The 27,611-nt window shown below is 42.5% G+C and overlaps 1 protein-coding gene and 1 pseudogene across 1 annotated transcript in view; both read right to left on the bottom strand.

The window, feature by feature from the left end:
* Nucleotides 1-27,611, bottom strand: part of SDHC (succinate dehydrogenase complex subunit C) — a 46,448-nt gene continuing 18,837 nt past the window's right edge. The window contains exons 4-6 of the mRNA XM_003735163.5: nucleotides 25,938-25,999; nucleotides 6,312-6,475; nucleotides 1-767 (exon numbers count right to left, since the gene is read on the bottom strand). Coding sequence (XP_003735211.1) covers nucleotides 663-767; nucleotides 6,312-6,475; nucleotides 25,938-25,999 — 331 coding nt within the window. The 3' untranslated portion in view covers nucleotides 1-662. The remainder of the gene's footprint in view (nucleotides 768-6,311; nucleotides 6,476-25,937; nucleotides 26,000-27,611) is intronic.
* LOC100386618 (tubulin beta-3 chain pseudogene) lies at nucleotides 9,903-11,419 on the bottom strand (annotated as a pseudogene).

The following is a 27,611-nucleotide window of genomic DNA, read 5'->3' as shown; positions in this document are numbered from 1 at the left end:
TTTTCTGGAAATGCAAGAAAAAGAAATAAACTTTAATATGTTCAATGATAATTTTCTGGATTTTCCTCCTGTGTCAAAAGCTATATATTTTCTCCTCAAAGCAGCTGCTCTAAGAACTAACTAGCCCTCTTTATCTCCCTCTAGCTGGGATAGACTAATTCCCCTCCACCCCCACCTCTCTTCTTTCAATAACACTGCGTAGGTGTTAATGGCCTGGGCTCTCACCAATGAACAGAATTGTCCTTTAAGCCAGCAACCCACAGACAGTGGCACCCAAAGCCTCACCCCCAGTTCCCAGGGCAGAAGCCACAGAGCTGGCATTGTTTCCACTGTCTCAGGAAAAAGGAGCCAAAAGCTGACCCTCAGCATAAATCAAAGCCCAATATGGAGAGGGAATAACTGCTTCTAGGCCCAGAGTAGGCAAGCTGTGGGCATAAAAGGGGAGTTTTTGCAGCCATCCCATCTTTAGAAACAAGGGGGAAATTAGACCTTTTTCCACTATTACGGTCTACAAGGTACTCTACTGCTCCAAGGGGATCTGAAAGCACAAAGGGATCTAAACAAATAAGGATAACTTTTCCCAGGTTGGAGATAAGAGTGACAAACAGAAAGATAGGTGAATGTAATAATGTGTAGGAGACTATGCTGGGAACCTCCATTCTTCACATGGCTGCCAGCCCTAGAGAGGACAACACAGTAAGAACCAGAACAACCACTCCAGACTGGTATAGCTGGGGAATCTTCAGGCCTTTTCCTAGGTCCCACATCTGTGGATAGAGAAAAAAAAAAAAAGGAATTTCAGTAACCAGGACATTTACAGTTCTGCCTCAGAAAGTAATTCTACGTAAAGGAATAGACACCTCCTCTCAGCGTAAGTCTAGAGAAAAGCATTTCTACCCTTATGCCCCACCTTTACCTTTCTCAAAACCCACAGTATGGAACCTATTATCCATTTATTCCAATGACAGAAAATCAAGTTCTACTGTGTGGTGATGGTAGGAGGAATGTTCTCTAGAATGCCACAGGCCCTATGTGGTGTACAAAAGCTTCCAGACTGAATAGATAAAACTTTTCCTCATGACCACACGTCTAGATTAATGTTTCTCAAAGTATGTTCTTCCAAACACTTGTTCCTCAGAATGCTGAAAGCATTATATGGGGCAAAAACAGTTCTGTGGTCATACAAAGTTCGTAAACATTTAACTGCAAGACTTTCTCAACAGTTTATTAATGCATACTGTGAATCTCCAAAAGAGATATATAATATGCATGATTTCCTAGATACAGTCAATCACAGAATCTTTTTATAGAAGGAAATTCTGTTTATTAGAGGACTGGTATTTCTAAAGGATACTCTGATCTAGAACACTATTTCTCAATTTTGTTTTGACTGTGACTCTACTAAGAAATACCTTTTAAATTGGAACCCAGTAGATATGTATATATAATATAGAAAAGTTGATAAAACAATATTTACCATTACTGAGTGGTGCCATACACACACACACACGTATATACACATATATATTTATATATGTTATATATAAAATAAGTTTCATTAAAAATATTTTTTCCCTTTTTGTGGAGAATGGGTCTCATTATACTGTTCGGGCAGGTCTTGAAATCCTCGGCTCAAGCTATCCTCCTGTCTCTCTACTTCCTTAAGAACTGGCATTACAGGCATGAACTTCTGCACCCGGCCTTTCCAGCTGGCACAATCTCGGCTCACAGCAATATCCGATTCCCAGGTTCAGGTGATTCTCCTGCTTCAGGCCCCTGAGTAGATGGGACTACAGGTAAGTCCCATCATGCCCGGATAATTTTTGTATTTTTAGTAGAGATGGCATTTTGCAATGTTGGCCAGGCTGGTCTCAAACTCCTGACTTCAAGCAATCCACCTGCCTCAGCCTTCCAAAGTGTCAGGATTATAGGCATGAGTGACCACACCCAGCCCCAGCCTATATTTTCTATTCTATTTAAATTTCTTTTTTTGTTGGTAGCATGCCACTAAATTAGTTTTCTATCCATTGAGTTAAAACCCATATTTCTTTTTAATACTAAAAAATAGGCCGGGTGCAGTGGCTCACACCTGTAATCCTAGCACTTTGGGAGGCCGAGGTGGGCAGATCATTTAAGGTCAGGGGTTCCAGACCAGCCTGGCCAAAATAGTGAAACTCCATCTCTACTAAAAATACCAAAAAAAATGAGCCAGGTGTGGTGGTGGGCACCTATTTCCAACTACTCGGGAGGCTGAGGCAGGAAAATTGCTTGAACCTGGGAGGCAGAGGTTGTGGTGAGCCGAGATTGTGCCACTACACTCTAGCCTGGATGGCACAGAGAGACTCCGTCTCAAAAAAAAAAAAGGAGACAGGGTCTTGTTATGCCTTGCACAGCTGGCTCAAGCAATCCTCCTGCCTCAGCCTCCCAAAGTGCTGGGATTACAGGTATGAGCCATCTCACCCAACCCACCCCCTGCTTTTTAAATTTTTTTTGAGACAAGATCTCACTTTGTCATTTAGGCTGGAGTGCAGTGGTACAATCCCAGCTCACTGAAGCTTTGACCTCCCTGACCTCCTAAATTCAAGCAATCCTCCTGCCTCAGCTCCCCAGGTAGCTGGGACTACAGGTGCCAGTCACCATGCCCAGCTAATTTTTGCATTTTTGATAGAGATGGAGTTTCACAATGTTGCCCAAGGTGGTCTCGAACTCCTCACCTCAAGTGATCTACTGGCCTCAGCCCCCCAAAGTGCTGGGATTACAGGCATGAGCCACCACACCCAGCCCCAACTTAGATATTCTATTCTACTTAAATTTCTTTTTTTGTTGGTAGCATGCTACTAAATTGGTTTTCTACCCACTGAGTTAAAACCCATATTTCTTTTTAATATTAACAAATAGAGACAGAGTCTTATGTCTCGCCCAGGCTGGTACTGAATTCCTGGGGTCAAGCAATCCTCCTGCTTTGGCTTCCCAAAGTGCTGTTATTACAGGTGTAAGCCATCTCACCCAGCCCCCACTCCTTTTCTGTTTTTGAGACAGGGTCTCACTTTGTCACCTAGGCTGGAGTGCAGTGGCACAATCTCAGCTCATTGAAGCCCTGACCTCCCAGATTCAAGCAATTCTTCTGCCTCAGCCCCCCAAGTAGTTGGGACTACAAGAGCCTGTCACCATGCCCCGCTAATTTTTTGTCTTTTTGGTAGAGCTGGAGTTTCGCCATGTTGCCTAGGTTCGTCTTGAACTCATGAGCTCAAGAGAGCCACTGGCCTGGGCCTCCCAAAGTGCTAGGATTACAGGTGTGAGCTACCACACCCTCGGCCCCACATTTAACAAAACACTAACTTTGACTCTCTTGTGTCTTAGGGATATTAACATATTAATATTACATTATAAGTAAATAAATGAGTCCCTGGGGCAAAAGAAGTCTTCATTTTCCACACTTCCCACATACATGGCTGTCTTAACACACACATACACACATACGCCCACAGTCTCAATGTAAAACTGCCTAAATTAGGAGTCAGTTCAGAGAAAAGATGGAGAGAGCCCAGAAAAGAAAAAAAAATCAAGATGAGAAGATGCTTCCACCTCAACCCTCAAATAGCTTCTAACTAGATCAGATTAGAAGTCAAGTAAATCCCAGAGTTGTTTTGCTTAAATAGGAACAGTGTTTTATAAACAGCTGAGTCCTACTGGGTAGGGGTGGTAGGCGGGGATATCCCCTAGAATGCCACAGAGCCTATAACCTCCTAGACTTTTATATCAATCCTACTCCCCATTCCCCCATTAGATCTTCGGGCAAGTCAACTATCAAGTTCAGAGGCCAAAAACTACAGGCTGTCACAGAAAACACAAAATCCTGTCCCACACTCAGAACTAGTACTTGCTAGAAGAAAAAATAAAAGCAGACTTAAGGGCCTTTAGGTTCCTCACTTCTCTCAACAAAGACATTACCATCACAGCCAGGAACCAGGGCAGAAAAGCTCTAAGTTCTGGGATCTTGTAAAACCTCCCCACTCTTCCCCTCATTTTGAGACAAAGACAAATATGGGCAAGTCTCTGCCTGAGCCAAAATATGAACAGAGGAAGCTGATCAGCTGATTTTCTTTACAGAGCTTTGTTCTGCGGAATAGGAAGTCATTAATGGAAATGTCCTCCCTTTCTACCCCCTCCCCCTCAGGGAAGTGAAAAGTCATCTTAAATCACACTGAACACTGCTCCAGGGAACAGTTGATACAGACACTTAATTTGATAAGTCATTTAGTCTCTCACTTTTTTTATTCCATTAAACTGTCTATTGGACCAAACCAAAATCCAGAAAGTATTTGTCTCTAAGGCTATGATTCAGAAGTAATAAAAAGCCAAATTAAGGCAAAAGCATCCATCTGACAGTTGGCTCAGGTTCAGAAGTGACGAAAATACAGAAATAATTAAAATTTTAAATTTTTATTTCTATTTTTTTGAGATGGAGTTTCATTTGTGTTGCTTAGACTAGAGTGCAATGGCGCAATCTCAGCTCACCACTTGAACCTGTCTCCTGGGTTCAAGTGATTCTCCTGCCTCAACCTCCTGAGTAGCTGGGATTACATGCATGCGTTGCCATGCCCCACTAATTTGTATTTTTAGTACAGATAGGGTTTCTCCATGTTGGTCAGGCTGGTCTTGAACTCTCAACCTCAAGTGATCATGCCCACCTCGGCCTCCCAAAGGGCTGGGATTACAGGCATGAGCCACTGCGCCCAGCCAAAATATGAAATCTTAAAATTCTAGAGGAGGGACTGAGTTCTGACCTGGAGTAGGCTTGATTAAACTTTAATTCCTTTAGAAAAAAAAGAAAGACACCAGATTTTGATTTTGATTTTATTTATGCTCCATCCTCCTTGGCCGCCCAAAATGCTGCGATTACAGGTGTGGGCCGCTGAGCCCAGTCTGTTTTTTTTTTTTTTGAGACGTGGTCACTTTGTCCTCCAAGCTGAAGTGCAGTCACATGATCTCAGCTCACTGTAATCTCTGCCTCCTGGGCTCAATCGATCCTCTCACCTCAGCCTTACAGGTAGCTGGGACCACAGGTGCATACCTGGCTAATTTTAGAAACCAGTTTTGAGCTGACCATGAGGTCACAAAGAAGGCAACATGGATGGTTTTCACTCCATTAAAAGATTCCTAAACTCGATATTAAAACCTAGGATTCTTGGCACCCAGCTGCTGTTAAAGTTGGCCTGTTCTGTCCAATAGCTTAAAGCAAAAATGCAATATAATGTCTAGATAACAAAAGGTCATCTATTCAAGTCCTGTCAGAAGCATTACTCTGGGTCAACAGGAACATAAGAATGAAAGTAGCAACAATGTTTATCTAGCTCATAACTGAATCCCCAGTGTCTACAACAGTACCGGACACATAAATAGGTACCAATTAATATTTATCTAATAAACATGCCTTCTATGCCTTCAGGGATCTTGTTTAATAATATCCCTCTTAAAAAGGAAGCGCTCACAATGAGACTCTGGAAGTATCTGTGAAGCCTTTATCACTGCTCAGCTACACCACCAGCAGGACTGCCAGAGAATGCACAGAGGAACTAACCTTAAGAACAGCACTAGCTGGGCACGGTGGCTCACACCTGTAATCCTAGCACTTTGGGAGGCTGAGGTGGATGGATTACCTAAGGTCAGGAGTTCGAGACCAGTCTGGCCAACGTGGCGAAACCTTTTCTCTACTAAAAATACAAAAATTAGTCCGGGCACGGTGGCTCAAGCCTGTAATCCCAGCACTTTGGGAGGCCGAGGCGGGTGGATCACGAGGGCAAAAGATCGAGACCATCTTGGTCAACCTGGTGAAACCCTGTCTCTACTAAAAATACAAAAAATTAGCTGGGCATGGTGGCGCGTGCCTGTAATCCCAGCTACTCAGGAGGCTGAGGCAGGAGAATTGCCTGAACCCAGGAGGCGGAGGTTGCAGTGAGCCGAGATCGCGCCATTGCACTCCAGCCTGGGTAACAAGAGCAAAACTCCGTCTCAAAAAAAAAAAAAAAAAAAAAAAAACACAACAAAAATTAGCCAGGAGTGGTGGCACACATCTATAACGCCAATTATTTGAGAGGCTGAGGCATGAGAATCACTTGAACCCAGGGGGCAGAAGTTCCAGTGAGCTGAGATCGTGCCACTGCACTCCAGCCAGGGCGACAGAGCAGACTCCACCTCTGGAACAACAACAACAAAAAAGAACAGTACTAAACCCAGTAATGAAGGAGAGAATCCTCCTAGCCTCCCCACCTGCTTCACTGAGAAAATGTGCAAATCCCCAATTAACTTACCAAGTGTCGAATCCCATTCCAGGTATGATACATGAGAGGAAAGACGAGTGCAAACTTAGCTGTGTGGATCAGTGCTGGCCCCAGATACAAGGACTTCACGAGTTCCAAATAAGACTCAAAGTTCCCAGGGAGTAACAGGGCTGACATGCCAAAAAGAGAGACCCCTGAGGAGAAAACCAAGTAGCTCATCACAGCTGCTCACAAAATACAACTAATATGATACATAAAACTGGGTTCCATGACAGCACAATTCTAAACCATTTTGAAATGGAGAAGATTTTTTTTTGAGACAGGGTCTTATTCTGTCACCCAGGCTGGAGTGCAGTGGTACAAAATTGGCTCACTGCAACCTCCACTTCTCAAGTTCAAGTGATTCTTCTGCTTCAGCCTCCTGAGTAGCTGGGATGACAGGTGCCCACCACAATGCCCAGGTAATTTTTGTATTTTTAGTAGAGACAGCGTTTCACAAAGTTGGCCAGGCTGGTCTCGAACTCCTGACCTCAAGTGATCCGCCCGCCTTCGCCTCCCAAAGTGCTGGGATTACAGATGTGAGCCACCACACCTGGCCTTGAAATGGAGAAGATTCAAACTCATGTTCAAGTTTATAGTGGGAGATAGGCTACTTTGGATCTGTTCATAAATTAAATGTGCCATGTGTTTTAGTACATTATTCCTCCTTTCAACATCCCTCTCTATAAAAACTTCACCTGCCAGTTTAGAAGTAACTAACACCTTGGTATATCATCTAGTTGATCATCTAAGTAAGAAAAGGTAAAAACAGTATATCAGTCCAGAGAAGAATGAGAAAAAAAATTAGGTTCTCTTTTTTTTTTTTGAGACAGACTCTCACTCTGTTGCCCAAGCTAGAGTGTAGTGGTGCGATCTCAGCTCACTGCAACTGCAATATCCACCTCCTTGTTTCAAGCAATTCTTGTGCCTCAGCCTCCCAAGTAGCTAGAGTTATAGATGCATGCCATGCCTGGCTAATTTTTGTACTTTTAGTGGAGACAGGGTTTCACCATGTTGGCTAGGCTGGTCTCGAATTCCTGTCCTCAAGTGATTCGCCCACCTTGGCCTCCCAAAGTGCTGGGATTACCAGCATGAGACACTGTACCTGGCCTATTTTTTATCTTTATTTTCTAGTGTTGCTACATCCGAAGAGAGAAAAAATTTAAAATCATTCAAATCTCTACCACACAAAAATTTAAATTTAAATGAATTAGAGACCTAAATATTAGAGCTAAAACTATAAAACTCTTAGAAGAAAGCATAGAAATAAATCTTCATGATCTTGAATTAGGTAGTGGTTTCACAGACGATACCAAAATCATAAATGACAAAAGAAAAAACAGATGAATTGGATTTCATCAAAATTACAAACTTTTGTACTGCAAATAATACCATCAAGTAAGTAAAAAGACAACCCAAAGGAATGGGAGAAAATATTTGCAAATCATGAGGAACTTTTATCCAGAATATATAATGAACTCTTACAACTCAATTAATAAAATGACAAATGGATCTGAATAGAGATCTCTCCAAGAAGATAAATAAATGGCCAATCAATAAATGAACAGATGCTTAACAATATTAGCCATCAGAGAAATGCAAATCAAAACCATAATGATATAATGTAAATGCTATGTGTATATATTTGGAAGATTATTTCCCTATGTGAAAAAAAAAGTATGAATATTTTAATGTCTGACAGGGCTGCATTATTTGTTGGAGCTCAGTGGCTATCGACCACCAACGATTAACAAATATGAAACACAAATTAGAAATAAGGTATCATCTTGGTGAGGTGAGTCATGCCTGTAATCCCAACACTTTGGGAAGCCAAGGCAGGCAGATTGAGGTCAGGAGTTTGAGACTGGCCTGGCCAACATGCTGAAACCCCGTCTCTACTAAAAATACAAAAATTAGCCCGGCGTGGTGTCACACACCTGTAATCCCAGCTACTTGGGAGGCTGAGGCAGGAGAACTTCTGGAAACCAGGAGGTGGAGGTTGCAGTGAGCTGAGATCGTACCACTGGACTCCAGCCTGGGCAACAGAGTGAGGTTCCATCTCAAAAGAAAAAAGAAATAAAAGGCCAGTTGTTTCCCACAATCAACAAAAATATATCGGGGAAGCAAAAAAGAGTATTCACACCACAACTCCCAGAGACCCTGATCTGACAGGTTGAGATCATTGCTAAATTGTGGTTTCCAAACTATAAATTAAGCTGCCCTGGGGTACTACAGCAAACTTACATGTTCGACAGGATATTTTATATATTCAAATGAAAGACACTGATACTTAACATCTACTGGACATAATGTGAACCATTATTAGCTCAAGGTAGTCCAGTTTCAACATTAGATGTTAGATTTCTTTTTTGTTTGTTTGTTTTTGTTTTTTTTAAGATGGAGTTTCGCTGTTGTTACCCAGACTGGAGTGCAATGGCACAATCTCGGCTTACCGCAACCTCTGCCTTCTGGGTTCAAGCAATTCTCCTGCCTCAGCCTCCCAAGTAGCTGGTATTACAGGCGTGCACCACCATGCCCAGCTAATTTTGTATTTTTAGTAGAGACAAGGTTTCACCTCGTTGACCAGGATGGTCTCGATCTCTTGACCTCGTGATCCACTCGCCTCGGCCTCCCAAAGTGCTGGGATTATAGGCGTGAGCCACTGCGCCCGGCCTTAGATGTTAGATTTCTTTCAATGATCACATCTTTGTAAAACTGGGTTCTTAACAAAAAGGAAGTGCTGTGTGAAAATCAGTGTGGAACAAGAAATGAGGGTGGCAGTGTCCAATCTGATTTCTAAGGTTTGAGGAGTTGTGTAATATCTAACAGCATATACAACCCATTAGTAAGTAATTATGACTGGCTGGGCATGGTTGTAATCCCAGCATTTTAGGAGGCCAAGGTGGAAGAATTGCTTGGGCCCAGGAGTTCGAGACTAGCCTGGTCAGCATAATGAGACCCCGTCTCCACTAAAAATAAAATAAAAAAAAATTCTCCGGGCACAATGTTGTGCACCTGTAGTCCCAGCTACTTGGGAGGCTGAGGAGAGCAGATCACTTGAGCCTAGTCGGTTAAGGATGCAGTGAGCTGTGATTGTGCTACTGCACTAACCTGGGTAACAGAGTGAGAACTTTGTTTTAAAAACAAACCAAAAAAAAGTATGGTTATTTAAGAATGAAATAAAAATATTTTTAAATTTCATTTATGTGGATTTGTTTGTTTGGCAACAGAGTCTCACACTCTCACCAGGCTGGTATGCAGTGTCACGATCTCAGCTCACTGCAACCAACGCTTTCTAGGTTGAATTGATTCTCCTGCCTTAGCCTCCCCAGTAGCTAGGATTACAGGCACCCACCACCATGCCCGGCTAATCTTTTATTTTTTTATTATTTTTTTTTTTTCTGACAGCAATAGATTTATTAAGTATCCCCAAAAATATAAACGCAAACCAGTAAAAAACAAAACCGTAAAACATCAGGCCAGGAGCTGCATTAAGACAGAGACAGAGCAGCCGCAGGTGGCCTGGGTGGGGAGGAGGAGGCCGTAAATACTGCAGGAGGCGGCATGGGAGCCCGAGGGTGGGGGGATAGCAGGGGACAGTGGTGGCAGCAAGATGGCTCTGGGGGTCAGGCACTGCTGGCCTTGGCCCCGGCCGCCACCTGCCCCTCACGCCAGCTGCAGGCAGCTTCACTTCGGGCCCTGGGCCTCCGACTCCTCGTCGTCATCTTCATACATCTCGCCCTCCTCCTCAGCCGTGGCGTCCTGGTACTGCTGGTACTCGGACACCAGGTCGTTCATGTTGCTCTCAGCCTCGGTGAACTCCATCTCGTCCATGCCCTCGCCCGTGTACCAGTGCAGGAAGGCCTTGCGCCGGAACATGGCCGTGAACTGCTCAGAGATGCGCTTGAACAGCTCCTGGATGGCCGTGCTGTTGCCGATGAAGGTGGAGGACATCTTGAGGCCGCGGGGCGGGATGTCGCACACGGCCACCTTCACATTGTTGGGGATCCACTCCACGAAGTAGCTGCTGTTCTTGCTCTGGATGGCCAGCATCTGCTCGTCCACCTCCTTCATGGACATGCGGCCCCGGAACACAGTGGCCATCCAGGTAGCGGCCGTGGCGTGGGTCGCAGGTGGCCATCATGTTCTTGGCGTCAAACATCTGCTGGGTGAGCTCGGGCACGGTCAGGGCCCGGTACTGCTGGCTGCCCCGGGCCGTGAGGGGCGCGAAGCCGGGCATGAAGAAGTGCAGGCGGGGGAAGGGCACCATGTTCACCGCCAGCTTGCGCAGGTCGGCGTTGAGCTGCCCTGGGAAGCGCAGCGAGGTGGTCACCCCGCTCATGGTGGCCGACACCAGGTGGTTGAGGTCCCCGTAGGTGGGCGTGGCCAGCTTGAGGGTGCGGAAGCAGATGTCGTAGAGCGCCTCGTTGTCGATGCAGTAGGTCTCATCTGTGTTCTCCACCAGCTGGTGGATGGACAGCGTGGCGTTGTAAGGCTCCACCACCGTGTCGGACACTTTGGGCGAGGGCACCACGCTGAAGGTGTTCATGATGCGGTCGGGGTACTCCTCGCGCACCTTGCTGATGAGCAGCGTGCCCATGCCAGAGCCCGTGCCCCCGCCCAGCAAGTGGGTCAGCTGGAAGCCCTGGAGGCAGTCGCAGTTTTCACACTCCTTCCGCACGACGTCCAGGACCGAATCCACCAGCTCCGCACCCTCCGTGTAGTGGCCCTTGGCCCAGTTGTTGCCGGCCCCACTCTGACCGAAGATGAAGTTGTCGGGCCTGAAAAGATGTCCGAAGGCCCCAGAGCGGACGCTGTCCATGGTATCGGGCTCCAGGTCCACCAGGATGGCCCGAGGCACATACTTGTGAGAAGATGCCTCATTGTAGTAGACGCTGATCCGCTCCAGCTGCAAGTCAGAGTCGCCCACGTAGTTGCCACTGGCGTCTATGCCATGCTCGTCACTGATGACTTCCCAGAACTTGGCCCCGATCTGGTTGCCGCACTGGCCGGCCTGGATGTGCACGATCTCCCTCATGCTGGGCGCGTCTGGCGGGCGGCTGCGGACTGGTGCGGGCGGGCCGGGCTGGCTGCTCATCTTTCATATTTTTAGTAGAGACGGGGTTTCACTATGTTGGCCAGACTGGTCTCGAACTCTTGACCTCATGATCCGCCCACCTCGGCCTCCCAAAGTGCTGGGATTATAGACATGAGCCACCAAGCCCACCTGTTTTTGTTTTTCATAGAGACAGGGTCTTGCTATATTGCTCAGTCTGGTCTCTAACTTCTGAGCTCAAGCAATCCTTCTGCCTTGGCCTCCCAAAGCACTGGGATTATAGTTGTGAGCCACTGTGCCCGGCCTATGTGAATGATTAAAAAAAAAAAAGTCTACTCAATAGCTAAGAAATAAATAAATTGGGCCAGACACAGTGGCTCACGCTTGTAATCCCAGTACTTTGGGAGGCTGAGGTGGGCGGATCACGAGGTCAGGAGTTCGAGATCAGCCTGGCCAACACAGTGAAACCCAATCTCTACTAAAAATACAAAAATTAGCTGGGCATGGTGGCGGGCGCCTGTAATCCCAGCTACTCAGGAGGCTGAGGCAGAATTTCTTGAACCTGGGAGGTGGAGGTTGCACTGAGTCGAGATCGTGTCACTGCACTCTAGTCTGGGTCTCAGAGCACGACTCCATCTCAAAAAAAAGAAAAGAAAAGAAAAGAAAAAACTGGTGTGGAGCTATGTAGTAGTAGAATGATTTTGAGGACATCTGACTTATTTAGAAGTAGTCTTCTCTTTTTGAATTGATTAAACTAATTGACATAATTCTGTATCATTCATAGGAAAAGCAAAAGCTGAAGAAGATACTGTTACTCACATCCCTAGGATTCCCATGAGTTTTGACTCTCGTAAGTCATTTGGGAGTAGGTGGTGTTATCCTAGGATAACATCATATCAGGGTCTCGTCTTCTGTTGGTTAATATTGGTATGAGTGACCATCCCTGAGACGCAGCCATGAGCCTGCTGTCCCATTTGGTGCATAGATCAGGGCTGAGTTTGCCCAGATATCTAAGGCATCTGCGTGGTTCTTGAAGTTTCAGAGCTTTGTGTTGGCACTACAGGCATGTGCCACCACGCCCGGCTAATTTTATTATAGTTTTAGTAGAGACGAGGTTTCCTATGTTAACCAGGCTGGTTTCAAACTCTTGACCTCAGGTGATCCACCTGCCTTGGCCTCCCATCCGCCTTGTCTGCTTCAGTTTCTGTTTCTCAAATTATTATGAGGGTTAAATAATTATGTATATGTTTAGTAAATAATGGCTATAGCAATAGTTGTATTTGAATTAGGTGGTATTTTCCTGATGGATTGAGTCCTTAAGCAAAAAACATAAAATGATACAGTCTCTGGATATACACAGAATACTGGTTACTTCTGACTGGCAGGATTATGGGTAACTTTTCGAAGTATATTTCTTTTTTTTTTTTTTGAGAGACAGAGTCTTGCTCTGTGTCCCAGGCTGGAGTGCAGTGGCACAATCTCAGCTCACCACAACCTCCACCTCCCGGATTCAAGTGATTCTCCTGCCTCAGCCTCCCAAGTAGCTGGGATTAGAGGTGTTGACCACCACACCCAGCTAATTTGTGTATTCTGCGTAGAGATGGGGTTTCGCCATGTTGGGCAGGCTGGTCTCAAACTCCTGACCTCATGATCCACCCACCTCAGCATCCCAAAGGGCTGAGATTACAGGTATGAGCCACCATGCCCAGCCTCTAAGTATATATTTCTATAATATTTTCATTCTTTGCAATATGTTCTTATAATCAGGGAGAAAAAATTTTCTACAAATCTCTGGGAGGTCAAGGAGATCCAGGATCATTACCAGATTCCAACCCAGATATAATTAGGAGAGAGATCATGTTGGCTGATTGCCTCGCTAATAGTTCAAAAAAGGCTCCACCTCTTCAGACAGGAATATTAATCAGTTAATTCAACTGAAAGTTATTTTAGCCAAAGCTTTCATCATTGCAAGTGAAAAACATATGAGAATTAACTATGAGATTTTTAAAAATTCTCCTCTGATGTTCAGTATATTGGGAATCAGGAAACTGACCCTGCTCCTAAGAACATGAGTGCCTGAGGACAGCATCCTCTAACAGTTAAACAATTACAATTGGGAAAATAAAGCCACTGAAGCTGTCCTATCTAATCACTAAGAAAAATTAACCGATGTTTTTGCTTGACTGCCAAGACCAGTTCCTGCTGGCTCCACCGCAGTTAAGTGCTATATATGGAACTGTGCAGACTGTCAGCAAGTCCTATTGTCACTTCCAGAAATCATCATAAGCTCTCTCTCAGACAATTCTTCCTAGCAAGCCCCTGCAGGTGTCACTACAAATGAAAAGAAAACATCTAAAAGAGCCCTCATGAAGTTGTCCAACTGATGATTAAAACTCAGTGTGATAGCACGTGATTGTTCTTTTATTTACAGTGTTGTCACACTAATCTCATCATGATGTATACTGCCCATCTGCTTCCCCACAATCTCTCTGGAGGTCAAGAGTATTCATGCAATGAGGTAAAGTAAAGCATTTCTGAGAAGCATTTTCTCTTCTGGTGAGAGTTCTGCCAGGTCATCCCATCCTGGTAATACAAGGACTAAGATGCAGCTGTGAAATAGGAAGGGCTGAGAAGGACTTTTTTAACTACAAATAATCACATATTTTCTGAGAGGTATGGGGTTAACTATTCCAATTATTAATGTAAATAATAATCACCACCAGACCTGTATTAGGAATTTCATAGAGTATGTAATTTTTATAATCCTTAACAGTGATTATTTTAAGTAGAAAAATAAATGATCATGTAGCAGACTGAAAAGTAACTATAACATTTCTCAAGAGATCTCAAAGATGACAAGAACTCTTGGTGCATTTTCTACAGCCCAAGGCCTACCTGGTCTTCAGGCTTGTCAAAATGACAAGAGACTAAAGTATAGAAGATAGACAGCAAAACCTCTTTAATAATAAAATCTAAGGCTCAGAAAGCCAAATTAAAAATTAGCAGGTTAGAACAAACGGAGAAAATTTTGACAGAAATGTCATTTAGGCCAAGTTGAGGCTGGATAAACCAGAATCACACATACACCACACACATTTCTTCACTGACTGGATAATTTGTGCCTTCCATTTCTAAGGCCTTGAGGAATCGCCACACTGTCTTCCACAATGGTTGAACTAATTTACACTCCCACTAACAGTGTAAAAGTGTTCCTATTTCTCCACATCCTCTCCAGCATCTGTTGTCTCCAGATTTTTTAATGATCGCCATTCTAACTGGCATGAGATGGTATCTCAACATGGTTTTGATTTGCATCTCTCTAATGACCAGTGATGATGAGCATTTTTTCATGTTTTTTGGCCTCATGTATGTCTTCTTTTGTAAAGTGTCTGTTCATATCCTTTGTCCATTTTTGAATGGGCTTGTTTTTTTCCTGTAAATCTGTTTGAGTTCTTTGTAAATTCTGGATATCAGCCCTTTGTCAGATGGGTAAACTGCAAAAATTTTTTCCCATTCTGTTGGTTGCCGATTCACTCTAGTGACTGTTTCTTTTGCCGCGCAGAAGCTGTGGAGTTTGATTAGGTCCCATTTGTCTATTTTGGCTTTTGTTGCCAATGCTTTTGGTGTTTTGGTCATGAAGTCCTTGCCTACTCCTATGTCCTGAATGGTTTTGCCTAGATTTTCTTCTAGGGTTTTTATGGTGCCAGGTCTTATGTTTAAGTCTTTAATCCATCTGGAGTTAATTTTAGTGTAAGGTGTCAGGAAGGGGTCTAGTTTCTGCTTTCTGCACATGGCTAGCCAGTTTTCCCAACACCATTTATTAAACAGGGAATCCTTTCCCCATTGCTTGTTTTTGTCAGGTTTATCAAAGATTGTATGGTTGTAGATACATTGGGTTGCGTCCGATGCCTCTGTTCTGTTCCACTGGTCTACATCTCTGTTTTGGTACCAGTCCATGCTGTTTTGATTACTGTGTGTACCTATGCAACTATCTTGCATGTTCTGCACATGTACCCCAAAACCTAAAATGCAATTAAAAAAAAAAAATTTGTGCCTTCCAGGTTCAACGTCTCTCTCCTTTGGACTCCAGAGGATAAACATTGAATATCTGGTTCCTTGGCCTTCTCTTTTTTCCTTTTTTGTTTCTGATTTTCCATTTCCCTCTTACTGTCACCACCACTCATCTCATTTTTTGCCTCTCCCAAGAGGCAGGTCAAACCCAAATGCCTATAGGAGCCACACAGGTGTGTGAATCAAGCAGAATATGAGGCAATTAAGGCCATATAGACTATGGTGCTTACAGAAAATTGTTGGGAGAGGAGAGCTACAAGGTATTCAAATTCCCTTCCTTTTCATCACACCACAAAGAAACAAAGTACATCTCTTGACCAAACATGGTCCACAGGCTACCAGTTTGTATTGTGAGAAAGGATATACTACTACCAATTGAATTTTTGCCTTACTTAATTTCAGTCACATTCTGGTCTTATGTCTCTAACACATTCAGGCTATCCTGCTTTTTTAAAAAATATCTTTATTGGGTATAAGTGAAACACAAAAAATTGTACATACTTAATGCATATGTTTTCATGAGTCTGGAACTTTGGTTGATGTTTTAAGCTACACTACATTACTCAGTGACATGCATAAACTTTTCTTTTTCTCAAATGCAGAGCAAATCATATCCACTATGAAAGAATTTATACTAGTTTTAAGGTCTCTCTCTAGATTCTAACAGTTGCTCCCCATATAGAACAAAAGGGTATTATCCAGGCTGGGCATGGTGGCTCACACCTGTAATCCTAGCAATTTGGGAGACTGAGGTGGGCAGACTGCTCAAGCTTAGGTGTTTGAGACCAGCCTGGGCAACACTGAAACCTCATCTCTATTTTTTTTAAATTATTTAAAAACTAGGCCTGGTATGGTGGCTCATGCCTGTAATGCCACCACTTGGGGAGGTCGAGGAGGGTGGATCACCTGTAGTCAGGAGTTTGAGAGCAGCCTGGCCAACATGGGGAAATGCTGTCTCTACTGAAAATACAAAAATTAGCCAGGCATGGTGACGCGTGCCTATAATCCTAGCTAACAGGGAGGCTGAGACAGGAGAATTGCTTGAACCTGGGAGGTAGAGGTTGCAGTGAGCAAAGATCATGCCATTGCACTCCAGCCTGGGAGATGAGCAAAACTCAGTCTCAAAAAAAAAAAAAATTTTTTTTTAAACTAAAGAGAGAAAAAAAGGTAACATCCAAATTTGTGGACCAAAAAAACTGAGGCTTGGAGGGGTGAGTGGTGACAAATAACTTTTTCAAGGTAAGGTCTCACTGTTAGTGACAGAGTTAGAACTGAATACAGATCCGTCTCATTCCAAAGTCTGCACTTTTTTCACTTTTTCTACACTCAGTCTGGAATAACCAGAATTTCTAAAGTATAACAGATGACATTTAAGAATCAATAATGAATATCCCATCTCAAGACAGGTCCAGAAGAAAAAAACAGCCATTTTCAAAGCCCATCAATTACTTTATAAATCTATAAATCATTTGGCTTTTTCTAGAGAACAGGCTACCTGCCTGAGCAGCAGGTTTGCCTACAAATTCAAGTATCTCTCAGCAAAGTTCTGATTCTTCCATCTGAACCTGTTTTTATTCATATACAGATCTATGAATACCTGTATATATTGGCTCAAAGCTTAAAATATATGTTGTTTAACATCCTTATTCTTTCTTCCTAATCTCATGCTTTTTAATTGTTGTATGTTTTATCCTGTTATTTACGCTTTCCTAGACTCATTCATTATTGCAGCTTCAGTTATCTGCCATTCTCAAACATGTACTTAATTTCAACTAGATTTTTATATGAAAAAGTCAAACAGATTTTTTCTGGCACTGTGAAAAATCCTGAGTATTTATTTTGTTTTATTTTTATTTATTGAGACAGAGTCTCACTCTGTTGCCCAGACGGGAGTGCACTGGTGCGATCCTAGCTCACTGCAACCTACACCTCCCAGGTTCAATCAATTCTTCTGCCTCAGCCTCCCGAGTAGCTGGGATTACAGCCATGTGCCACCATATCTGGCTTTTTTTTTTTTTTTTACTTTTAGTGGAGATGGGTTTTCACCATGTTGGCCAGGCTGGTCTTAAAACTCCTGACCTCAGATGATCCACCTACCTTGGCCTCCCAAAGTGCTAGGATCACAGGCATGAGCCACCACACCCAGCCCTGAGTATTTTAATCCTTATGAAACCTAAGCAATGGAAGAGTACTATCAGTCTCCTCTTTCAACCTTTTAAACATTGTAGGCCAGGCATGGTAGCTTATGCGTGTAATCCCAGTACTTTGGGAAGCCGAGGTGGGTGGATCACTTGAGGTCAGAAGTTCAAGACCAGTCTGGCCAACATGGTGAAACCCCATCTTTACTAAAAATACTAAAATTAGCCAGGCATGGTGGCACACACCTGTAGTTCCAGCTACTTGGGAGACCGAGGTAGGAAAATTGCTTGAACCCAGGAGACAGAGGTTGCAGTGAGCCATGATGGTGCCACTGCACTCCAGGCTGGGAGACAGGGCAAGACTCCATCTCAAAAAAAAAAAACAAAAATTAAAAAGTTCCTTTTAAATAAATTCTATTATAAAGTCAAATTAGTGTTAACATGCTTTTTAAAATTTATATATTAATCATAAAATCTCTATAGTTAAAAATAAATAACTTATCCTGGATTTATTTAGGCCAGCTAGTCCTGTTACTGGAAGAAAAGAGAACATGAACTTTTAATGGCTTTTCATGGTCTACGGCATAGCAGTCAAAGTCCTTTACTGTGTGGCCCACTTTCTAGCCTTATTTTTGTCACTTCTCCCATAAACACCATTCTTAAGAAACAGATCTCATCATAATTATCCAATGATTCCGGGTGATTTCCAATCCCTATGCCTTTGCATAAAAGAGTTTCACTGTTGGAATGCCCTCCTCTACCTCCTCTTCACAAACTCTCCTATTCATCCTTCTTTCAAGCTCCCTATCTCCTTCAGAGTGCAGTCAACTCTGTCCTGCATTTGTGGATATACAACTAACTGTGGATTGAGAATACTGGGTGGGAGAATGCATGGTTTTATCTGTACTGAATACGTACAGACTTTTTGTTTTCTTGTCATTATTCCATAAACAATATAACTACTTACATAGCATTTACATTGTATTAGGTATTATAAGTAATCTAGAGATGATTCAAAGTCTATAATGTACATAGGATATATGCAAATACCACATCCTTTTATATAAAGGACTTGAGTATCTATAGATTTTGGTATCTGAGGAGGAATGCTGGAACCAATCGCCCAAAGATAATAAGGGATGACAGTATTTGTTGGTCTCTCCTCTGGGGTCTCATACCTCCTATTAAAAAGCTATCATAGTGCATTATCAATATTTATTTGTCTTACTCCTTAGATTCCTCTATCCTTGAGAGTAGAGGCTACATATTATCCCTATCTAATTTTTAATGCATAACAGGAGGTTAATCAGAAGGTAGAAAGACACAGCAAAAGAAACAATCATTAGAGTGAATCAGCAACCAACAGAATGGAAAAAAAATTTTTGCAATCTACCCATCTGACAAAGGGCTAATATGCAGAATCTATAAAGAACTAAAACAGATTTACAAGAAAAAAACAAGCCCATTCAAAAGTGGGCAAAGGATATGAACGGACACTTTACAAAAGAAGACATATATGAGGCCAACAAACATATGAAAAAATGCTCATCATCACTGGTCATTAGAGAGATGCAAATCAAAACTACATTGAGATACCATCTCATGCCAGTTAGAATGGCAATCGTTAAAAAATCCAGAGACAACAGATGCTGGAGAGGATGTGGAGAAATAGGAACACTTTTACACTGTTAGTGAGAGTGTAAATTAGTTCAACCATTGTGGAAGACAGTGTGGCAATTCCTCAAGGACCTAGAAATAGAAATTCCATTTGACCCAGCAATCCCATTACTGGGTATATATCCAAAGGATTATAAATCGTTCTACTATAAGAACACATGCACACGAATGTTCACTGCAGCACTGTTTACAACAGCAAAGACTTGGAACCAACCCAAATGCCCATCGATGATAGACTGAACAGGGAAAATGTGGCACATATACATCATGAAATACTATGCAGCCATAAAAAACGATGAGTTGATGTTCTTTGTAGGGACATGGATGAACCTGGAAACCATTATTCTCAGCAAACTGACACAAGAACAGAAAATCAAACACCACATGTTCTCATGCATAGGCGGGTGTTGAACAATGAGAACACATGGACACGGGGAGGGAAGAATCACACACTAGGGGAAGGACAGCAGAGGGTGGGGAGTTGGGGAGGGATAACATGGGGAGAAATTCCAGATATAGGTGATGGCGAGAAGGCAGCAAACCACACTGCCATGTGTGTACCTATGCAACAATCTTACATGTTCTTCACATGTACCCCAAAACCTAAAATGCAATAAAATATATATTTAAAAAAAAAAAAGAAGGTAGAAAGAATGAATGTATCTAAGTGACCACTATGAGCAAAGTGATTTACATGGGTATACTCATCTAGTAAATAAAGATTTTCTAAGCACCTATTGAGTGCTAGAAGGTATGAATTATAAATAAGATAGGTACAGTGCCCACTCTTTGAAGACTTTACAGTCTAATAAAAGACACAAATTTGGCTGGGCACAGTGGCTCACACCTGTAGTCCCAGCACTTTGGGAGGCCAAGGCAGGTGGATCACTTGAGGTCAGGAGTTCGAGAGCAGCCTGGCCAAATAGCGAAACGCTGTATCTACTAAAAATACAAAAACTAGCTGTGCATGGTGGTGAGCACCTGTAATCCCAGCTACCCAGGAGGCTGAGGCAAGAAAACTGCTTGAACCCAGGGGGCAGAGATTGCAGTGAGCCAAGATCGTGCCACTGCACTCCAGCCTGGGCAACAGAGTGAGACTCTGCATCAAAAAAAAAAAAAAAAAAAGACAGATTTATAAAACGTTAGCAAACAAAAGAATTACATCTTGTGTAATAAAAGCTTTGCAGGACACAACACAGCACAATAAGAACTATGAAGGAATAGTACTGTAAAACAGAAATAAGGAAGCTCATACTTTAAATATGGTGGTAAGCAAAGTGCTCTCTGAGTTAACAGTTTTGCAAAGACATAAAGGATAAGAAAGACCTAACCTAGCACAGTGCAGCAAGACGTTAGGGTGGGCATTTCAGACTAAAGAAAAAATAACATGCAATGGCTCTCAGGTGGCAAAGAATTTTGCCTGTTCCAATGAATTCAAACATCAGTGTGGCTGGAGCACAGTAAGCAAAGGGAGGAATGGCAAGAATGAGTTAGGGAAGGGCCAGATCTGGCAGGGCAAAGGCTATGGTGGATATCCGAATTTTAATCTAAGTGCTAAAGTGAATACAGTCATTGGAAGAATCTAAGGAAGAGAGTGACATGATTCCATTTATTTTCAAAAGATTTTTCTTGCTGTTGTATGAAAAATGGATGGGATGAGGGCCACAAGAATGCAAAGATTACAGTTGCTGGAACTGACTTTGTTTCAGGCCAAATGTTTCATATAGCAACACCCAGAGCATAAAGTTTCTTGAAATCCCATGAATTCTGAAATAGGCATTATTAATATGCCCATTTTATAAGAAATAAACTGAGGTTTAGAGAATTAGGTAATTTGTCTAAGTCATCCATCCGGCAAAAACCTGTTCCTTTATAATTTTGATGGAGGGACCATCAGCATTTGAAGAAAACAGTGTAACTACTACTCTATAGAACACAGCTACTATATTCAATCATGGAATTAGAAGAGAAGGTTTGGGAAAAACAGGACATATGCTGATGAATGCAAGGCCACCATTCAAAGGGGTAAAGAGAGAAAAAACAATTTTTTAAAAAATAGGGTCTTGCTGTGATCAGGCAGGAGTGCAGTGGCACAATCATAGATCACTGCAGCCTCGAATTCCTGGACAATCCTCCTCACCTCAGCCTCCCTAATAGCTGAGACTATAGATGCAAGCCACCATTCCAGGTTAATTCTTAAATTTTTTATAGAGATAGGGTCTTGATATGTTACCCAGGATGGTCTTGAACTCTTGTGCTCAAGCAATCCCCCTGCCTCGGCCTCCCAAAGGGATTACAGATGTAAACCACTGCACCCTGCCTAAATAATTCCTCAGTTGTGAAAACTATCTAATTTTAGCCATGAATGCAAATGAATACATTTTTTTATCATTATAGTTGATAAAAGAGTCAATATCCTTTTTTTCATTTAGTGGTGACAAATATACTGAGATCATAAGGGAAATTACAGCTTAATAAACTGCTCTTATTCTTTCAGTAATTTTTAGGATTAAATCTGTTCATCAATATCACCAAACTGAGCAGAAAGCATCCATCTAGAAATTCCTTAATCAATCTAAAAATTTCTTATTCTAAGTAAGCAGAAATAAAAGTAATTGGCCAGATGCAGTGGCTCACGCTTGTAATCCCAGCATTTTGGGAGGCCAAGGCGAAAAGATCACGAGGTGAGGGCCGGGCGCGGTGGCTCACGCCTGTAATCCCAGCACTTTGGGAGGCCGAGGCGGGTGGATCATGAGGTCAAGATATCGAGACCATCCTGGTCAACGTGGCGAAACCCCATCTCTACTAAAATTACAAAAAATTAGCTGGGCATGGTGGCGCGTGCCTGTAATCCCAGCTACTCAGGAGGCTGAGGCAGGAGAATTGCCTGAACCCAGGAGGCAGAGGTTGCGTTGAGCCGAGATCCCGCCATTGCACTCCAGCCTGGGTAACAAGAGCGAAACTCCGTCTCAAAAAAAAAATCACGAGATAGGAGTTTGAGACCAGCCTGGCCAAATAGGCTGGTCTGTTTGAGACAGTGAAACCCCATCTCTACTAAAAATACAAAATTTAGCTGGGTGCAGTGGCGGGCGCCTGTAATCCCAGCTGCTCAGGAGGCTGAGGCAGGAGAGTCACCTGAACCCAGGAAGCAGATGTTGCAGTGGGCCAAGATTGTACCACTACACTCCAGCCTAGGCAACAAAGCTAGACTCCTTCTCCATTAAAAAAATTAAAAAGTAATTATGAATCTACAGTTAGAATGGCCTAATCATGAGATCTACTCTATCACCCTTATCAGTTCAGTGCAAGCAGCTTAAAAACCAGAACTATATATGGATTCCTAACAACATGAATCATCTTTTCTTTTCTTTTTTTTTGAGATGGAGTCTCACTCTGTCTCCCAAGCTGGAGTGCAGTGGCACGATCTCGGCTCACTGCAACCTCTGCCTCCCGGGTTCAAGTGATTCTCCTGCTTCAGCCTCCCAAGCAGCTGGGACTACAGGCAGGAGCCACCACGCCCAGCTATTTTTAGTAGAGATGGGGTTCCACTATACTGGCCAGGCTGGTCTTGAACTCCTGATCACATGATCCACCCGCCTCAGCCTCCCAAAGTGCTGGGACTACAGGTGTAGCCACCATGCCTGGCCGATGAATCATCCTTATACCTCAATTCCATCATCCCTTTACCAACCAAAGGAATTAAAGAACAGAAATGACAGCATCAGATTTTAGATAGCAGTCTCTACCCTTATCAACAAAACTATATGTACATGTCTATAAGTAGACATACATAATTATACACACACACATATGAGATTGCAAATAGTATTGGCTTAGATTCAGATAATTCCTGCCAATGTCTCATCAGCAGCTTCTTAAATACAAGATATACACTAGAGCCAACAGCCCAACTGATGACCACTAAACACAGTTTACAGGGCCAGGCGCAGTGGCTCATGCCTGTAATCCCAGCACTTTGGGAGGCCGAGGTGGGCAGATCATCTGAGGTTCAGAGTTCTAGATCAGCCTGACCAATATGGTGAAACCCTGTTTCTAAAACAAAACAAAACAAAAAAATAGTTTATAAAAGCCTAGGAGGGACCCTGAAGGATACTATGAAAAACAGAAACAAAGAGCACTTTTACAATACCACTATCACTTCAACAAAGCAAAAGTCAAGAGAAACTCCCTTTCCTACCTCGACAGCTCTATTTGGCACCAAATTTCTGAAGCAAGAGCACACTACATGCGAGGACCTGAAGGCTGCCATCTGCTCTACTCTGTACAAACGGGCCATCTCTTGGCAAGATTGTAATGATGCCTGATGTGATGAATAAAACTTAGGCACTGCTCCCAGGCTAAAGTACCAAAAGAGATGAGACAGAGGGGCTCAGACTGAGTTTTACATAAGGTAAAACAGCGGGGCTTCTGTCTCTCAGGTATATAACTTCATACAGATTCTAGGCAAGATATTTTCTCTTATTCCCTAGGATGAGGTTAAACACATAGTAGGGGCCAGGCATGGTGGATCACACCTGTAATCCCAGCACTTTGGGCAGGCAGATCATCTGAGGTCAGGAGTTTGGAAACCCTGTCTCTACTACAAATACAAAAATTATTAGCCAGGTATGGTGGCAGGCACCTGTAATCCCAGCTACTTGAGAGGCTGAGGCAAGAGAATAGCTTGAACCCGGGAAGCTGGTCTCGGGAGGCTGCAGTGAGTTAAGACTGTGCCATTTCATTGTACTCCAGCCAGGGCAACAAGAGTGAAACTCTGTCTCGAAAAAAAAAAAGATACCAGGGAACAATCCACAGGAGAAAAGAGTCTGTACACACAGCAGGGATTTACACACTGCTCAAACTCATAAGAACATTTTCCTTTCCCAGCCAGGGTCCTAGGACTGTCAACTTAAAATAGAAGTCTTACTGAATATGTGCTAACAGTTCATTGGAGCATTTCTTCTAGAAAGCATTCCACTGCTCTTAGTTTGTATCTGTTCTCCCTGTGGATATGTAACAGCTAGATCACCTTTGCTGGGAGAGAACACAAGTTCCCCCAACATCTCAAGGTGACTAATAGAGAACAAACTTAGATTTATCTATGCAGCACTTTAATGACCGATAAGCTCTTCTTGCTCCCACTGAATTGAATAGCTTTCAGCTAAACTAGTAATCATATCACACAGAAATACCAGTTGAAATACAATACTAGTTAGGTAGTTATTATAGTTGGTATGCAGGGGACCAAAACAAGATACTTCTAGAGCCCAGAACTATGATCATACACTGAATAAAAATTTAGGACAGAAATATATAAAACATATTAACAAAAAAGTGAGTGTTATTCATTTTGTATTCATCAAATATTTATTAAATTATCTACTGCATTCCAGGTACCATAATAGATGATTAAAAATACAGACAGATGCCGTCTTAAGCTTCAGGTAACAGGCAATCCAGTAAGGAAGAATGACAATGAACAAGTAAATTACAACTAAGATGATTGCTATGAAAGAAAAACTAGAATGCTTTGAGAGTATGTATCTAGGGAACATAATCTAGTTTCTGTTTCTGTTTTTGGTGGGGATAGGAGAACAAAGCATGCTATAAGGCTAGATAAAGGAAAGCTAAAAAAATAAAAATAGGTTATATGCGTATTCTTGTGAGAAAATAAATACATAAAAATAAAAAAGCAAAAATGTCTGTTTCCAGAAACAGCCAGAGAAAATTTTTAACTCTAGTTGACCTCTTGAAAAGTATATCCCTACTGTGATATCATATCCCAGAAACCTGATTGTAATCTGCACTCCAAATAATAAACCTTCCTACCTAAAAAGGATGTATTAATTATCTGAGACCAGTATATAATTCACTCTGTAGCTCCATTTCATATTAAATAAATGAATAAACAGACATTCTGGTCTGTAAAACAAGATTTCATGAGATTGGTTAGTAAGCTAGTCTTTGGGGACTGATCAAATCTAGGTGATAAGAATGGGTGCTAAAACAGTTTCTGAAGATTAAGGTTGATGATTCATCTTGGACTATGTTTCATCAATGATCAGTCAGCCATCCCATCTCTATTACATTTCTCTGCTCTCTATAATTTCAATAAATATGATATTAGGAAGTGCTAGGGAATGGGTTAAAAATTTGCTAAGAAAATAATCTGGGCAGGACATAGTGGCTCACACCTGTAATCCCAGCACTTTGGGAGTTTGAGGCGAGTGGATCACGAGGTCAGGAGATCAAGATCATCCTGGCTAACATGGTGAAATCCCATCTCTACTAAAAATACAAAAATTAGCCAGGCGTGGTGGCATGCTCCTGTAGTCCCAGCACGGTGGTGCGTAGCTATAATCCCAGCTACTCGGGAGGCTGAGGCAGGAGAATTGCTTGAAGTGGGAGGTGGAGGCTGCAGTAAGCCAAGATCAAGCCACTGCACTCCAGCCTGGGCGACAGAACAACTGTCCCAAAAAAAAAAAAAAAAAAGAATCTGAGCACAGTGCAACTCATAATTAATTAAGGGGATAAATGAACAATAAACTTAAAAGAGACTTATTGTTTCCTCTAAATCAAGCTGCAGAGCTGCAAAGGAGGCAGTGACTAGGGCCACTGAAACAGCCAAGATTTACAAATAAGCAAATGTGTGTGTGTAAAAACACATATACATACCTGCACTCAAAGCAATACCAGTGCCACGGTGGCAGATGGACATCGCCATGGGAAGAGACCAACTGTAAAACACACAAAGACAATTTTAAAAAAGAAAAGATGACACCATAGTAGAGTTCATCTTGGCAAAAATATAAACTAATTCTGAATAGGTGCTATTTTCTTTTTTCCTTTTTTTGAGACAGAGTCTCGCTCTGTCACGCAGGCTGGAATGCAGCAGCCCGATCTTGGTTCACTGCAACCTCCACCTCCCCTCCCAGTTTCAAGCAATTCTCCTGAATAGGCACTATTTTCTAAAAACAAAAACAAACAAACAAACAAAAACCCAGCTTTCAAATTTCTGTGTTTTCACTTTTTTTCTTCCCCACAGACGGAGTCTTGTTCTGTCACCCAGGCTGGAGTGCTATGGTGCAATCTCAGCTCACTGCAACCTGTGCCTCCTGGGTTCAAGAGATTCTCCAGTCTCAGCCTCCTGAATAGCTGGTATTACATCCACCCACCACCACATCTGGCTAATTTTTGTATTTTTAGTAAAGACAGAGTTTCACCATCTAGGCCAGGCTGGTCTTGAACTCCTGACCTCGTGATCTGCCCACCCCACCTCAGCCTTCCAAAGTGCTGGGATTACAGGCATGAGCCACTGTGTCCAGCCATGTTTCCATTTTTTATTTTAAAAATACAAACCTGGGCCGGGCACAGTGGCTCACACCTATAATCCCAGCACTTTGGGAGGCTGAGGCAGGGGGATCACCTGAGGTCAGGAGTTTGAGATCAGCCTGAACAACATAGAGAAATCCCATCTCAACTAAAAATACAAAATTAGCCAGGCATGGTGGCACACTCCTATAATCCCAACTACTCGGGAGGCTGAGGCAGGAGAATCACTTGAACCCAGGAGGTGGAGGTTGCAGTGAGCCAAGTTTGCACCATTGCACTCCAGACTGGGCAACAAGAGCGAAAGTCCATCTCAAAAAATAAAATAAAATGATGTTGGGAGTTTAGACCAGCCTGACCAATATACAAAAACCTCATCTCTACTAAAAATACAAAATTAGCCGGGCATAGTGGCACATGCCTGTTAACCCAGCTACTTGGGAGGCTGAGGCAGCAGAAATGCTTGAACCCAGGAGTGGAGTAAGCCAAGATTGTGCCACTGCACTCCAGCCTAGGCAACAGAGCAAGACTCCCGTCTCAAAAAAAAAAAAAAGAAAGAAAGAAAGAAAGAAAATGCTACAATAAATTACCTATCCCAAATTTTCATATCCAGTCTTCTGGATTTAGTATATATTTCTTAATCCACAGGAGTTGTGAAATACTTTTTGTCATCAAACCCCTTTTTAAATCATGCATCATCAACTTTCCATAGAAGGACAACCAACATTGTTATTCTAGACCTAGTTCTCACGATCAAGAGAGAACTGGTGGGTAAATGGAAAGAACAAGAGTTTCTATAGAAAGTTAACACTCATCTTGGAATGTTAGCTTAGACAAAGAATACCAAACATAATCAAACCATATATTAAACACTCTAATTTAGAGAAATGAGGAGGTTAAAAAGATCTCAAAAGAATATTCTACCTACATAATGAAAATGGTCACAGTAAGAAAGTATTCCCAAATAAATTAAAAATATTAATACTAGCTAGATACCACTCTGATCAAATCAGATTTAAC

Source organism: Callithrix jacchus, chromosome 18 (genome assembly GCF_049354715.1).
Source record: "Callithrix jacchus isolate 240 chromosome 18, calJac240_pri, whole genome shotgun sequence".
NCBI classification, from domain to species: Eukaryota; Metazoa; Chordata; class Mammalia; order Primates; family Cebidae; genus Callithrix; species Callithrix jacchus.
The sequence above is the reverse complement of the archived record's forward strand: the minus strand, read 5'-3'. Positions and strand labels throughout refer to the sequence as shown.